The following is a 16,335-nucleotide window of genomic DNA, read 5'->3' as shown; positions in this document are numbered from 1 at the left end:
AGACGCAAGTCCAAGGGGGTGTCAGGCAAGGCGCGGAACAACATTCCGGGGCGGCACAAATATGACTGAGGCAGCCTGACAAAAGGGGGACAAGAGGGAAAAGCATTTCCAAGGCCGCTATCAACGTTTAGTCATCTTGAAATGCGCGGGGGTGGAGTTTAGGAATTGCCCCTCCTTACCCTCACTAACGGGGTTACAATTTCAGTGCTTGCATAGGCACTATTTTCCGTAGATAACCTCTGAGAGGACCGTAAGAAGTGAAGAAATCCGACAATCAGAGTTTACAGAAAAGATGTTTAAAAGGTAAGCTGAAGAAAGAAAAGAGGCAGAAACTTAAGAACAGCGAAGGACGAGGGAGACTTGAGACCGTACCGCGCAACAACCAGGTGGGTAAGGCCGGAAGCCCGGCCACCCCCTCCAGCCCCGCCCCGGTACCGCCCCCCGGGTGTGCCCCGCCCGCTCCTCCGGGCCCCGCCCCGTCAGGTCCTGCCCCGCCCCGTCTCGCCGCGTCAGGTGACAGCCCGGAAGCTACGGAAGCGGATGAAGCAAGAACGGTCGCGGCCCCGGGCAGCGGCGCGGTGTTGCGCGAGCTCGTCTGCTGCCTCCGGGCTTCCTGCGCGGCCCTCATGAAGCGCGCTCGCTGACATCGCGAGTGCGCCGGCTCTCCGTCCTCCTGGGGACCGCGGGGCTGTCCGGCCCGCCGCCCCTGGCGGGTGAAGTCCCCGCTGTGCAGGCCTGCGGCAGCCGCCCATGGAGAAGGCCGGGAGGGACGGCGATGGCGCCCCCCGGGGGCCCGTACTGCACATCGTGGTGGTCGGCTTTCACCACAAGAAGGGCTGCCAGGTGAGAAGGGTCCTCGTCCTCACCCGGCCGTTCGGGCGCTCGCCCCCAGCCCGGCGCCCACTCCATTCAGCGGCGCGCCGCCTTCCCTCCGCGTGTCCTCCATCCTCCCAGCGGCCTCGTATGTGAATTTGACTTCTCTACCGCTACTCTCGCTCTCACTCTCCTCTCGCAACCTGAAGCCCAGCCCCCACGACCCCTTCTTTCTTCTGCCCCTGAAAACGGTATTATGAGCAGCGGAGGAGCTAATTTGGTATGTGTGGGTTAGTAGTTTTTTAAAAAATTCTCCTTTGGTGAAGTGGGAGGAAGGTATCGAAGATCGGCCCCACTCCTTTCCCCATCGCTCTCTCCACTAGTTTTTTGGGTGTTCACTTGCAATGGGAGCCTTTAGAAAAATTCAGCACTTGGGCCCCGTTTTCAAGGTAATGAACACTTTAGGCTTCCGTACAAATACCTCATGTTGGTTGAAGCACATGAGGCGTTGTGAGGAGATCGACCAAACAAATGCCTTTATTTGATGGAAGTCCTAGAATCTGTCGTATGGATTTAGGGTTGTCTATTGACTGTGGCCCTTCCCCTCATTGAGGCTTAGTTTTGCTCTTTGACGTTTTTTCCAGATCTTACCTTTGCCAAGAGATTGATCTCTCCAGATCAGTTGCAGTAGGAGAACGTGTATTTTCCGAGCATGAAATGTACAGATGGGCATTTTTAAGGTTGTTCACTGATTCTTTAATCCAGCATTTTAAATGGTGAACGAGAACAATGGAACATTAGCAGTCTACGTTTTGAAGGCAAGGGAACAAAATAGAAACAGGATTATTTAATGGGAGAGCAAACACTAGAAAGCAATGATGTCATAATGTCTAGTAAACAGCAAATTGAAATTGTTTTTACAAGTATTAGAAGTACTGATTACTACCACTAGGTAATGCAGCATTTTGTTTCTTTCATTTCACAGAAAATGTAACACTTTAGGAGACTTATTGACAAAAGTTAAGTTCTTCAGAGGATGATAACAGAAAAGTGATGGAGTGAAAAGATAGTTGTGTTTGGGTTTAAAGACTGTTTAATTTTAAAATATACTCCTTGTCTCTCGGGTAAAAATGTTATGGGAAGATACCAGGGAGGAAGTGGCATTATTCAGTGTGGTACCAAAAAAAAAAAAAAAAAACTACCCAGTAGCAGTGGAATATAAATTTTTTTGATGTAGCCCCATTTTTAGAGGTAAGAAAAGAGATATTTGAGACTACCATGGCATGCAAACAGTGCCCATCATCATTAAATTTTTAATACTTTAAATCTAAAACTTTTCATCCCTGAACTTAATAGTTATAACTTTCTTTGGATATGGGTGAGGTAGTTGAAACTTGAAGGAGGTAGAATGATCTTGCTGAGGTCACACCACAAAACAGTTCTGAAGTCAGTGCTAGAATTGCTTCTGGCACCATATGTTTATTCTGCTTGGCCATATGGCATTTTAGGAGTCTTTCAGGGTGAATTAAGAAGTAGGAGCCCACTTCAGAACCAAATTGAATAGAATTTTGAAGGCAAGAAAGAAGAAAATATCTATATTGGTAAGAGATAGATTAAAATCTCTTGATTTTTCCAAGGTAAAGCTGAGATCAGTTATATTATGCCTTTGTTATTGGGGAAAGTAAATAGTGTTTCCAAAAAGGAACAGTTATTTCTTTTTTGAAATAAAATATAATGTTGCTTACATTTTAAAGAAAACTGAAAAAACATTGTAAGATAAAAGAGGCACTTTGGGCTGAAGTAGCACCTTGGATGCTATGACATTTCTTTTGAATTTGTCTGGCTTTGGTTTCAGCACTGACATAAAAGTGATTGGTTTTGTAAAAAGAGCACTGTGCTAGGAGTTGGGAGACCTGGACAACATCCTGGCCTATTCCTACCATGACCTCCAGCAAGTCCAAATTGCTTAAACTTTACCTGACTTTCCTCTACTAGATTTTTAAGGATTTTAGACCTTGGAGGGATCCTCTGAGATCATCTGCTCCAATTCCCTTACATTTACAGAAGAGTAAAATGAAATCCAAAAAAGTTATGACTTATGTAGTTAGTTTGGTATTAACATTGAGACCCAGATGTCCCAAATCTTTATAACTACATCTCTTTTAACAGCATTTTTAGGTGGAGACTATTGGGAGAAAAGTAAAAAACATACCTTGTCATTTTTTTTTTTCTTTTTTTTTTTTGGTAATCCAAATAGTGCTTCATGGAGACAATGACAGTTTTTTTTTAATAAACATACTTGAGTACTCACCTTGGTTATTGATAGAATGGAAGAGAATACAAGGGATTCTGCCACAATGCAATAAAAGGTGAGAAACCCAGTATGGGTTGTTTTATCTCAGGTGTACAAAGTGGTTTGTTTTATTATTGCTGATTGGAAGAAAGTAGTTTTTTTCCTTAACATCTTCCTGTTTTGTGTTGTGGCAGAAGATGAAGAGCTAAGAACCTGTTGTATTAGTTTGCTCAGGCTGCAGTAACAAAGTACAACAAACTGGGTGACTTAAAACAGCAAAAATTCGATTTCTCACAGTTCTGGAGGCTAGAAGTCCTAAATCAAGATGTTGACTAGGCCATCCTCCCTCCGATGCCTCTAGGGGAGAATCCTTCCTGGCCTCTTCCAGCTTCTGGTAGCCTCGGGTGTTCCTTGGTTTGCAGCATCACTCCTCTCTCTGTTTCCATCTTCATATAGTCGTCTTCCCTCTGTGGGTGTCTGTCTCTTCTTACAAGGACACCAGTCATAGTGGATTAGGGGCCCACCCTGCTTCATTATGACCTCATCTTAACTACGTTTGCAAATAAGGTCACATTTTGAGGTCCCAGGAAAAACATGGGGACATTACCTAACTTGGTATAGTTGTGCAAACTTGCACTTGGTTTTGTAAATCAAAGTTGATAATGTGATACAGTTAATCAAAGTCACAATGCATAGTGAGTAAAAAGGGTCATTTTTAGGTCTTTTAGAAAAAATTTTCCTATAAATTGTACCTGTCAGCCAAAGGTGTATATTCTGTAGCTTTTGCAAGAGTCGAATATTTATAATTTTAGTGAAACCGTTATCATTTCTCAGAAAAATTTTGGTTTACCAGTAATCCGTTAATTCTCCATTGTTCGTCTAACGGAGGTTGGTTGGACAGGTGACATTAGGATTTCTGGACTGTAAAGAGAGGTGGGGTTAGGTGAATGGATAATCTAAAAATGTTCATTGGAAACCATCTGTGGTATTAACCAGATGTGTGTAGGGGGTGCTGACACAACCAGTCCAGTCAGGTCACAGACCAAGTGAATGAAAAAGTCTCACCCGGGGTTGGCTGATGAAATTGACAGGTCAGTTGAGTCAAAAACAATGGAAATTTTGCTAGAGACATTTAGCTGGAACAGGACAGTAAATGGATATGCATTTGTATTGGAAAACAATGCTAAAATAATTTGAGTAAATTTTTTTTTTTTTTTTGTTACCCCACTTTTTTTCTCTTTTGTCTTAGTTATTATAAAACATCAAGAACAATGTTGACTTTGGTGGGGAAAGAGGAGTATTACAGGAGCAAGTATACTGAAATTTCCAACATATGTTGTATTAGTTCTTAAAGTAATGTTTTTCACGTCTGCAAAGAAGTCTTTTTCCATGTTCTACAACTCTGTTTTCCTAGTCCCCCCCGCCCCGCAAACCAAATACATTTCATTGTTTCGAAAGTGTGTGTGTTACATGCATGAGTCTTGGACAGAATGACTTTTCTAGAGACTTCCTTCTAACTGATAGGAATATCAGGTGTTTCAGAGGCTCTTGTTATGTAAGATTTCCTCCAGGATGGATTAGTCAGCTACCTCATTCCCCTTTTTAAGATTTAACTTCCAGGTGTAAAGGATTAAAAGTGCATGGCTCGTGCAGTTGTGACTCTGACCTCAAACGGTTTTAGTTTGTGTAAGGGTGCTTTGCTAGACTGCTCTTCCAAGTATTCAGAATTGCCGCTGGTCACTTGATCACCAGGTCTTTCCACACACAGAGATTATTCACTGATGTGCCATCATAACGAAAATTCCCATAGATGGTAATAATTTGTAACTTTTAGATTCAGGTGAGCCAAAGTAAAACCTTTGTTTGAAAGTAATGCCTTCCAGTAGTCTGCTTGGTTAAACATGACAGCTTAATGTAAGGCAATGTGCTAAATCTTTGTAGAATATCTGTTGTTATAAAGGTGCTCTTCAGTGCTGTGATAAAGCAGTTTTTTCACATGGACCACAGGTGAAAGCAGTCTCTTAATTCAGCTATGTTGAAGACAGACTAGACATGTGGAAGGTGTTTGTTCATTTTCTTTCTTACATTTTTTTCCACCTCTGAAGTCTTCAGGTGTATTTTAAATGAAAAAATACTTTCATTTAAATTAAAATGAACATCTGTTAACTTTATCACTTGATCATCTTTTTCTGTATTTATTATTGTAGGAGTGAATATTTCTGTAGATAACATGTTAGCTGTGGTGATTATTCTAGTTTTTTTATATACTTAATGTTAGAACATTTTATTTTAAGTACTACCATGACATTTAAAATAGGTTTTGAAAAGTGATTAAATATAAAATATTCATTCCAACTCTTTGCCCGAAAAATTTTTTTTTTAATTTAGCACTTGACAAAGGACTCTTTTCCTTAGAAACTCAACCTGAAATTAGATTCTTTGATATGAACTAATTTATGGACACCTTCTCTGTGTAAGTTTGCTTGTTGTGGATTATATGTTCCAGAGTTTTGTTTCATCCACATTTGCTTTTTAGCAGTAAATAATATGAACTATATTTGTCAGGTTAGCATAATGTTTTGCTAAATAATATAGTCAAGTATATCAAATAAACTCTTTTGTTCTTAATAGGTAGGTTGAACTTTTTTAAACAGTTAATAGGGAATAGTTATTTTCCAAAGTGATGTCCTAAAAAGTTGGAATTACCTGATTGTGACCACTTTTTCGATAGCGTTCATGGTTTTGTATACACAGCTAGTAGTTGTAATTCTTGAATAAACTGGTTTTACTGGACTGTGCTTCAAGAAAAAAAAAGAATTATGAAAGAACTAGGATTGATGTTTACACTGGAATAGAAGCAGTGAAGAGAGAGGCATATTTTCCTGGTGGTCTGAGTGAACTGGTCACAGGAAAATCTCCAAGGGTAGCAGAATGTTGCATTGCAAATTCAGGAACGGGTTGAGGCGATTAGCAGGTTTGGTCTATGTTAAGGTAAGACTGACAGACTCAAGTCCTAACCCATTCAGGTTTTGGTGACAGATGGCTAGCTGACAAGCATGTTTGGCATATACTACTGATGGAATTCTGTGGTGAGAACGATGAAACATTCAGGGGTGGTGTTTGTGATTCTTACTGGAACAAGTAGGCCTTTGGAACAGAAAGAACAAAATTTTGGAAGGTTAGAGTTTAGGGAAGGAGCCCTGATGATGTGAATGGGTAAGCAAAAAGGTTGGTGGTTCAAACCCATCCAGCAGCTCTGTGGGAGAAAGACCAGCCAGTCTGCTTCCACGAAGATTTTTGTTGTTGTGTACCATCAGGTTGATTACGACTGGTGGTGACTTTGTACAACAGAGTAGAACTGCCCTATAGGGTTTCATAGGCTATAAATTTTATGGGAGCAGATCACCAGGACTTTTCTCCTGGGGAGCTGCTAATGGATTCAAACCGCTGGCCTTTCAGTTAGCAGCTGAGCACTTAACCATTGCGCTGCCAGGGCTCCTGTTTCAGTAAAAATTACAGCCAAGAAAACCCTATGGGCAGTTCTGCTCTGTCACATGGGATCACTGTGAGTCGAACGTGACTCAACGGCACTGAACAACAAGAGTTTAGGGAAGAGTAATATTATCTCAAGATTCTTTTTTTACCTACTAGCTTTAAGGCACCCTGGTAGCAATGATTAAGCGCTGACTGCTAACTGAAAGGTTGGAGGGCTTGGAACCCACTCAGCCAGAGAAAGACCCGATGATCTGCTTCCAGAAAGATTCCAGCTTAGGAAACCCTGTGGGACAGTTCTTCTCTGTCCTGTGGGGTTACTGTGAGTTGAAAATCAACTTGACGGCACCTGACGCCAAGCTTCAGAGAAACTTTATCCTGAAACAGTATTGCATTTTCTGGCACTCCATAGTACATTCATTTCTTGAGCTTTAATATTTTGGTGATAGTCTTTTTCTGATTTGGGGTGTGCTTTTTTGTATATGCTGAAATGGTGATCTCTGATTTTGCAGAGCAGCAACATTAACACTTAGAACAGTGGAATAGTTTTCATTCAGACCTAGCATCATGCCTCAGCCAAGTGTCAACCTGTGTAATGGAAATTTAGAAATATCAGGAAATTTCCTTTGTCCTCTAAAGATTCTTCCCAGCTAGGTAGAAAGTGCCTAATTTTATTCCTTTGGTTTAAGCCTTTGATCCTTAGTAAAATGCTTACACACCTCAGGTAACCTTCTCCTTCATGTTACTAATGTCATTAAGGTCCTTTACTGAACACAGTTTTTGCTAGATAGGGGAAGACCACAGAAGGGCCCTGACCTACTAGAGATGAACACTATGAGAGGAAGAGGAAGGCATAGAGAGTTGTCTTTATCTACTTAATAATTTTGAATAAAACTGGTGCTGCTGTATTATATTTTTCCGTTAAGATGCTGTCAGAATTGGTCGACGTTGACCATTTCAGGAGGTAGCATATGATCAAAAACCGGTGGAATTAAATGAAGAAGTCCAAGCTGCACTGACGGCATTGGCAAAAAACAAGGCTTCAGGAATTCATGAAATATTAATTGAGATGTTTCAGCAAACACTTGCAACACTGAAAGCGCCCACTCATCTTTGCCTAGAAATTTGGAAGACAGTTACCTGGTCAACGGACTAGAAAAGATCCATATTTGTGCCCATTCCAAAGAAAGGTGATCCAACAGAATGCGGAAATTATCGAACAGTATCATTAGTATCACACACAAGGAAGTTTTGCTGAAGATAATTCAAAAATGGTTGCAGCAGTACATTGACAAGAACTGCTGGAAATTCAAGCTGGATTCAGAAGAGGGTGTGGAACGAGGGGTATCATTGCTAATTTCAAATGGCTCTTGGCTAAAAACAGAATACCAGAAAGATGTTTACCTTTGTTTTATTGACTATGAAAAGGCATTCGACTGTGTGAATCATAACAAATTATGGATAACCTTGTGAAAAATGGGAATTCCTGAACATTTAATTGTGGTCATGCGGAACCTATACATAGGCCACAAGGCAGTTGTTTGAACAGAACAAGAGGATACTGTGTGGTCTAAAATCAGGAAAGGTATGCGTCAGGTTTGTATCCTTTCACCATACTTATTCAGGCTGTACACTGAGCAAATAATCCAAGAAACTGGACTATATGAGGAAGAACAGAGCATCAGGATTGGAGGAAGACTCATTTACAACCTGCGATAATGCAGATGACACAACTTTGCTTGCTGAAAGTGAAGAGGACTTGAAGTACTTACCGATGAAGATCAAAGACTACAGCCTTCAGTATGGATTACACCTCAACATAAAACAAAAATCCTCACAACTGGACCAATAAGCAGCCTCATGATAAATGGAGAAAATATTGAAGTTGTCAAAGATTTCATATTACTTGGACCTATAATCAATGCCCATGGAAACAGCAGTCAAGAAATCGAACAGCGTATTAGACAAATTTCAAAAGACCTCTTTAAAGTGTTAAAAAGCAAAGATGTCACTTTGAGGACTGAGGTGCGCCTGACCCAAGCTGTGGTATTCTCAGTCACCTCATGCATGCAAAAGTTTGACAGTTAATAAGGAAGACCAAAGAAGAATTGATGCCTTTGAATTATGGTGTTGGCGAAGAATGTTGAATATACCATGGACTGCCAGAAGAACAAACAAATCTGTCTTAGAAGTAGTACGGCCAGAATGCTCCTTAGAAGCGAGGATGGTGAGAGTTCATCTCACGTACTTTGGACATGTTATCAGGAGGGACCAGTCCCTGGAGAAGCACATCATGCTTGGTAAAGTAGAGGGTCAGCAAACAGAGGAAGACCCTCAACAAGATGGATTGACACAATAGCTGTAGCAGTAGGCTCAAACATAGCAATGATTGTGAGAATGGCGCAGGACTAGGCAGTGTTCCCTGTTGTACTTAGGGTCCCTATGAATAGGAATGATTCAATGACACCTAACAACAGTATGCTGTTAGATTAAAAATTCGGTTTCTCCCTAAGATATTTTGAGAGGATGTTATATAAACTGATATTTTTGGCAATTTTTAAATCATGTTCTAGCTATCTTAGTTAAAAATAGCATTTTTCACCATCAGAATATGTGCTCACCATAGTAGAAAAAATGAAAAAAAAAGCAAAAAAAGAAGTAGAAGAACACTTGTAATCTTGTGCCCTAGAGAAATCTGTTCCTAAAACTTTGATATGAATATTCTTCTAGTTGTTTTTCTTTGAACATGAATAAAATTCTTTCAAAATTGTATCATAAGTTTTATGACCTGCCTTTTTCTCTGTAACAAAAGTTGTTGTTGGTTGCCATGGAGTCAATTCATGGAGACCCCATTTAGCAATATACCATTAATATCTTTTTATATTAATAAATATTAAATTACAACATTTAAAAATTGCTAGATAGTATTCTGTTTTATAGAAATAGTTTTATTTAACTGGTCACAGTTTTAGACACATAGGTGGCATTCTGATTTTTCACAAATTTCTCACAGTGCTGCAAAGAACATCCTTGGCTAATAGTACCCTTCTTTTTCCAATGCGGAGACTTCATTTTAACCTTTCTTTTTTTTTTTTTTTAATGGAGGTCTTTTTTCAATGGATTTTGAAACAATGTATTAAACACAATTTTAGTCTGGATGACTCTGTCTTCTTAATAAACATCAGTCATTGTACTGTGGCATTCTCAGATTATTTTAGCATACAGTGTTTTGCACATGACTGTGACTCAGCTGGGCCAGAGTAGAGAGAGGTGACATAGATGTTGGCAGTTACTTCTCAGCGCTGACACTATACATAGCGCCGTTGGAGTTTTCAGATTTTCCCCTCTCTGCTTTCTTATTTACTGCTTTTTCTCTTCCATGGACTGACAAGAAACAAAACCAAACCCATTACCGTAGAGTCGATTCTGACTATAGAGACCCTATAGGACAGAGTAGAACTGCCTTATAGAGTTTCCAGGGAGCACCTGGTGGATTCACCTGCCAACCTCTTAGTTAGCAGCCATGGCTCTTAACCGCTACATCACCAGGGTTTCCTTCCATGGACTAGGAGACCACATATACTAAATCTATTAGAACTGTATATAAAATAAAATGACTTAGTCATAGATTTTGAAAGGAGACCTGAAGCTTTCTCCTTAGTGTATCATAGGGAGTTTTATGATGGCTGGATGCTTTTCTTGCATATTTCTGGTTCTTGGCAGTGTTCTAGGTAATCTAAAATTGTCAGAAGTCCGACTGCTGAATAAGCTATGCTTTGTTGTCCATTTAGATTTGAAATTATGGCCTTCTGTACTTGTATTTTCTTCATATCACTGATGCTTATTGTCACAAAGTATGTATTTATATATGTGGATTACTGGAGGATTGCTAATAAAACCTATTCCTGCCCCCATGGCCTTCACTGGTGATACTAGTAATTTCGACTCCATTTGGTGGATATGGTGTATCCCCCAGAAACTAGGATATCTTTTTTGCCATGTGAAAGTTTACTATTGTGAAATGTTAAAAATAAATTGATGTACAAGATGGCTAGGGTAAAGTTTATTAAAATGATTTAATAATTTGTTAGGAAGTTTCTCATTATTTTTTTTTTGCCTGCAAGAAAAATTTTTTGTAGCTTTGATATTATCTTTGCACATATTTTCCATAACCTAGAGATAAGTAACATTCAGAAAATCAGTCCAGTGTAGATCTTTGTCATTCCACCTGTGTTTTGTACAAATCCTTGTCCTATCTCTCCTCTGATAGAGGAACTTTATATACAATATCTCCAGGATCCATTTATACTTTCAGCTCAGATTTTCTTTAACCACTCTCTACTTGAGCAACAGCAGATTATATCTGAGAATTAAGAGACCTGAGTTTCAGTTTGGCCCTGATGGTTACTGGATGTGTAACCTGGGGCAAGTTGGCTAATGGTTATGGACTTCAGATTCTTCGTCTGTAAAATGAGGGTTTTAGAATAGGTACCCTCCCTTTCAGGAGTCAGAGGTGAAATCAGCAATAATTTACTGCATATCCATCATTAGAGGGTACATTCAGAAATATGCCCTTCAATTTAAGGACAGGCAGAACTAACGTCTGGTGATAGAAATCTACAGAGCACGAGAGAACTTTCGGGATGATGGAAATGTTCCATATCTTGATGGGGTCGTGGCCACGTGGATGTATAAATCGTCAAAATCCATGAACTCTGTACATGTGAGATCTTTGCATTTTATACTTTGTAATTGTATCTCAAATCTAAATGATTTAAAAGTTGGGGGGGGACTTTTTACCCCATAGCAAATCACAAATAAAACCCTCCATCCTTAAAGAATTTTAAAGAGCTTTTTCCAAAACTCTTTTATTCATATGATTTTCTTTCTTAATCTTTAAGCCCTTTGTACTTGTGCAGAGCTAGGATTTCGCAACAATTCTCCATTTGCTTTCTTTAAATTTTGAAACTTGAAAGCATGTAATTTAGAAAAAAGTAATTCAAAGAAACAATGGCTCTGACCATTTCTTATGATCATCATGTATTGTTCTACAAGAGCGTGGTGTCATAAATTTAATTGTGTCCCCCAAAAATACGTGTCAACTTGGCTAGGTCACGATTCCCAGTACTGTATGATTTTCCACCATTTTATCATCTGATGTGATTTTCCCGTGTGTTGTAAATTCTGTCTCTGTAATGTTAATGTCAGTAGGATGGGATTAGTGGCAGTTATGTTAATGAGGCAGGACTTAATGTACAAGATTAGATTATGTCTTAAGCCAATGTCTTTTGAGATATAAAGAGAGAAGTGAGCAGAGAGACGGCGGGACCTCATACCACCAAGAAAGCAGCGCTGGGAGTAGAGCTTGTCCTTTGGACCCAAGGTCCCTGTGCTGAGAAGCTTCTCGACCAGGGGAAGATTGATGACAAGGACCTTCCTCCGGACCCGATAGAGAAAGCCTTCCCCTGGAACTAACACCATGAATTTGGACTTCTGGCATAGTAAACTGAGAAAATAAATTTCTCTATGTTAAAGCCATCCACTTGTGGTGTTTCTGTTATAGCAGCACTAGATAACTAAGACATGGGGTATCTTCGGAGACATAAAAGCCACAGTTAAGTATGGGAACCGAGACCTCTCTTGGATGCTCATGTAACTTACGTACTGAGATCATAAATTTCCGTTAAGTAAAGTGGTTTTTTTCACTTTGAAAACAAGTTATGAACAATTATGAAAATTAAACTTATGAATAATAATACACGAATCTTAAGGGTGTAGCTCAATAAGTTTTTACGTAAGTATACATCCATGTAAACACCACCCAAGTCAAGATATAGAACGATTCCAGCACTTTAGAATGTTCCCACTTGTACCCCATCCCAGTCAGTACCCACCCAAAGGTAACCACTGTTCTTCCCCTATGTCACCATAGACTAGTGTAGTCTCTTTTGTGTCTGACTTTTTTCACTCAGTGTTATGTCTGAGATTCATCTTGTTGCTTATGTTAGTAGTCGCTCTGTAGTATTACATTGTATGAATATACCATGATTTATTTACCCATTCTGCTGTTAAAGGACGTGTGGTTTATTTCCAGTTTTGGGCTATTACAAATAAAAAGCATTTTATTTTAAAAGTTTGTATTTTGGGGGGGGGGGCGTTATTTAAGTCTATGAAAGTTGAGCTTTTCTCACGTAGTTATACACATTTGTGGCTGCATGGCTAAAGTGGAACCCAGGATAATACAGGAGCTCTAGATTTCTACAACATAAAAGATCCTGGTTAAGTCAAATACATTTAAGATCCTTCATGACAGTTTTTCACTTTTAATTAGGCGCTCGTAATTAGTAAACACATTCAAAGCTGTTTAGCTTTACATAAAGTAGCTCTTTAAAACTAATCTGATATTACTGGAAAGGAAATGAGACTATCTTATTGGTCTCAAACACTTAAAAATCAAACTGCATTGAATCCATATCAGATTATGTGAGTTGTAGATCTGCAGCTACTGATGTTTTCGACGAATGCGAAATCCTTAAAATAGAGTCATTTTATGTGCATATCAGGTATATTTGTATCATTAACGTTAATGGAAAAACAAGTATATATATTCTGCAGTTTAATACACACTAGCAGGTTGACAGTGTAATAAGTCTATAGGTTAGAAGTTATAAAAATAATCAGAATTTATTTAGCATCAGTCACTTCCATAACCCAGTATTATTTGATTAATAAAACTTGCTGCTGAAATCAGGCATCAGGTATACACTTAACACCACTACTCAGTTTATAGTACTGCTCCTCATCTGGGTTCATCACCATTACTAACATAGAAAATTTTTGCAAAGTAGGGGCAAGCGTTTGCAAAAACAAACAAAAAAGCCCAGACTTATTATAAACAGGAATGTGTGTGATGGAATTTTTTCCCCAAACAGTGGACTTTCAGACATCAAGTCACCAGCACTGAATTTGCCAAGATGTTTTGCCTGTGTCCAAGAAGAGATAGACTTATATCCAGCAGAGGAGCTAAAAATCAAATACCGTGTTTAGGGGTGGGTTGGGGAATTCAGCCATTTGAAAAATAATTGTCTTTAAAAAAAATGACCACCAAAAATAGGTTCACTGAATTTATTTTAAAAATCATAAAACATTTTTAAAAAGCATTACATCCTGCACACTGCTCTAAATATAATGTCAGGGACATGTAGACTGTTGTTATTTTTACTCTTCCTCCCTGTCTGACCGCCCTCCCCACCCCATGTTACAGTGACCAAAAAAGCAAGGCGTTGATAATAATTACATGGAGGGATTTTTTTTTTTTTTTTTTTAAAGCCACCAACAATGAACAAAAGATAAGATTCACTCACTCTGCTGCTGGATTTTAAAAATTTCAATGTTAGTTTTTGCACATGCTTACCCCCTTCACTCTGTTTGTAAGGAACTAAAACGTTACATCTGGTAAACAGCAAAGATTTCACTACACCTCAAATGCAGAACACTTACGGAGCAGAGGAATGTTGGCTTTTTAAACAGAAGCAGATTTAAAAAAAAAAAAAAAAAGATGCAAGATTCCTTCAGTTCTTCACTAGTTTCAGAACAACTTTCCAGAATACGGCCAAAAGGGAAGATCACGTTTGGCATTTCTCAAGCTCAAAGAACTAAAGAAAAAATTCAAGCGTCAAGTTGCAGTATTGAAGGATTCTGTAGGTAAAATATTGAACGACACAGGAAGCATCAAAAGAAGATGGAATACCCAAAGTCACTATACCAAAAGGAATTGGTTGACGTTCGGTCTTTTCAGGAGGTAGTATACGATCAAGAACTGATGGTATTGAAGGAAGAAATCCAAGCTGCACTGAAGGCATTGGTGAAAAACAAGACGCCAGGAATTGATGAAATACCAATTGAGATGTTTGAACAAACAGATGCAACACTGGAGGCACTCATCTATGCCAAGAAATTTGGAAGACAGCTCCCTGGGCATCTGACTGAAGGAGATCTATACTTGTGCCCATTCCAAAGAAATGTGATCCAACAGAATGCAGAAATTATCAAACAACCTAATTAATATCACATTCAAATAAAATTTTGCTGAGGATAACTGAAAAACGTATGCAGCAGTACATTAATAGGGAACTTCGAGAAATTCAAGTTGGATTCAGAAGAGGACATGAAACGAAGGATATCATTGTTGATGTCAGGTAGATCTTGGCTAAAAGCAGAGAATACCAAAAAGATGTTCACTTGTGTTTTAGTGATTATGTGAAGGCATTCAACTGTGTGGATCATAACAAGTTATGGATAACATTGCAAAGAATGGGAATTCCAGACAATTGTTCTCATGAGGAACCTGTACATAGGCCAAGAGGCAGTCATTCAAACAGAACGAGGGGATACTGTGTGGTCTCAAATCAGGAAAGATGTGTGTCAGGGTTGTATCCTTTCACCATACCTATTCAGTCTGTATGCTGAGCAAATAATCCGAGAAGCTGGACTATATGAAGAAGAATGGGGCATCAAGATTGGAGGAAGACTGATTAACAGCCTGCGATATGCAAATGACACAACCTTGCTTGCTGAAAGTGAAGAGGACTTGAAGCACTTACTGATGAAGATCAAAGACCACAGTCTTCAGTATGGATTACACCTCGACATAAAGACAACAAAAATCCTCCCAACTGGACCAATAAGCAACATCGTGATAAATGGGGAAAAGATTGAAGTTGTCAAAGATTTCATTTTACTTGGGTCCATAATCAACACCCATGGAAGCAGCAGTCAAGAAATCAAAAGACACATTGCATGGGGCAAATCTGTTGCAAAAGACCTCTTTAAAGTGTTGAAAAGCAAAGATGTCACCTTGAAGACTAAAGTGCACCTGACCCAAACCATGGTATTTTCATTTGTCTCATTATGCATGGGAAAGCTGGACAATGAATAAGGAACACCAGAGAATATATCATGGACTGCCAGACAAACAAATACCTTGCAACAAGTACAGCCAGAATGGTCCTTTGAAAAGAGGATGGCGTGCTTGGAACATGTTATCAAGAGGGACCAGTCCTTGGAGAAGGACATCATGCTTGGTAAAGTGGAGGATCATTGAAAAAAACCCTTAATGAGATGTATTTACACAGTGGCTGCAACAGTGGGCTCAAACATAGCAACAATTGTGAGGATGGCACAGGACTGGGCAGTGTTTCGTTCTGTGGTACATAGGGTCACTGTGAGTCAGAATCGACAGCACCTAGCAGTAACATTAATGTTGATGAATACTTGTTAGTAGAGTTTCGCCATTTCACTATTCGTGTTTAGATAGTAAAGATTTTTTCTTCCTAGAAGAAATATACATTTAAAAGAATGATTCTGTGAAGTTCTACTTTAAGTGGCTGTGAACGTGTACTGTTTCATGCTAATGAGTATGTATATTTGTTGTGATAGGGTGAATGTATTTTGCATATGGGAAGGATATAAATTTTGGGAGGCCACAAGGTGGAATGTTGTGGATTGAGTTGTGTCCCCGTACAGACTAAATGGCACCTAAGTAACAACAAAAAAACCAAAACCAAACCTGTTGCTGTTGAGTCAATTCTGACTCATAGTGACACTATAGGACAGAGTAGAACTGCCCCATAAAGTTTTCAAGCAGTGCCTGGTGAATTCGAACTGTCAACCTTTTGGTTAGCAGCCCTAGCACTTAATCGCTACTCCACCAGGGTTCCCGACAGCAACAACTACCC

The 16,335-nt window shown here is 39.3% G+C and overlaps 1 protein-coding gene across 11 annotated transcripts in view; it reads left to right on the top strand.

Annotated features, from left to right (window-relative positions):
• The first annotated feature begins 550 nt into the window (after positions 1 to 550).
• The window catches only part of AVL9 (AVL9 cell migration associated), a 65,998-nt gene continuing 50,213 nt past the window's right edge, over positions 551 to 16,335 (top strand). For all 11 annotated transcript variants that reach the window (XR_002825445.1, XR_002825447.1, XR_002825444.1 and 8 more), the window contains exon 1: positions 551 to 843. Coding sequence is in view for 4 of the 11 variants with exons in the window: in XM_023739599.1 (XP_023595367.1) it covers positions 751 to 843 (93 nt within the window). In the remaining 7 variants the exon portion in view is untranslated. The remainder of the gene's footprint in view (positions 844 to 16,335) is intronic.

This window comes from Trichechus manatus, unplaced genomic scaffold (genome assembly GCF_000243295.1).
Source record: "Trichechus manatus latirostris isolate Lorelei unplaced genomic scaffold, TriManLat1.0 scaffold00137, whole genome shotgun sequence".
In the NCBI taxonomy this organism is placed as follows: Eukaryota; Metazoa; Chordata; class Mammalia; order Sirenia; family Trichechidae; genus Trichechus; species Trichechus manatus.
Note: the sequence above shows the minus strand (reverse complement) of the source record. Positions and strands in the feature narration are given on the sequence as shown.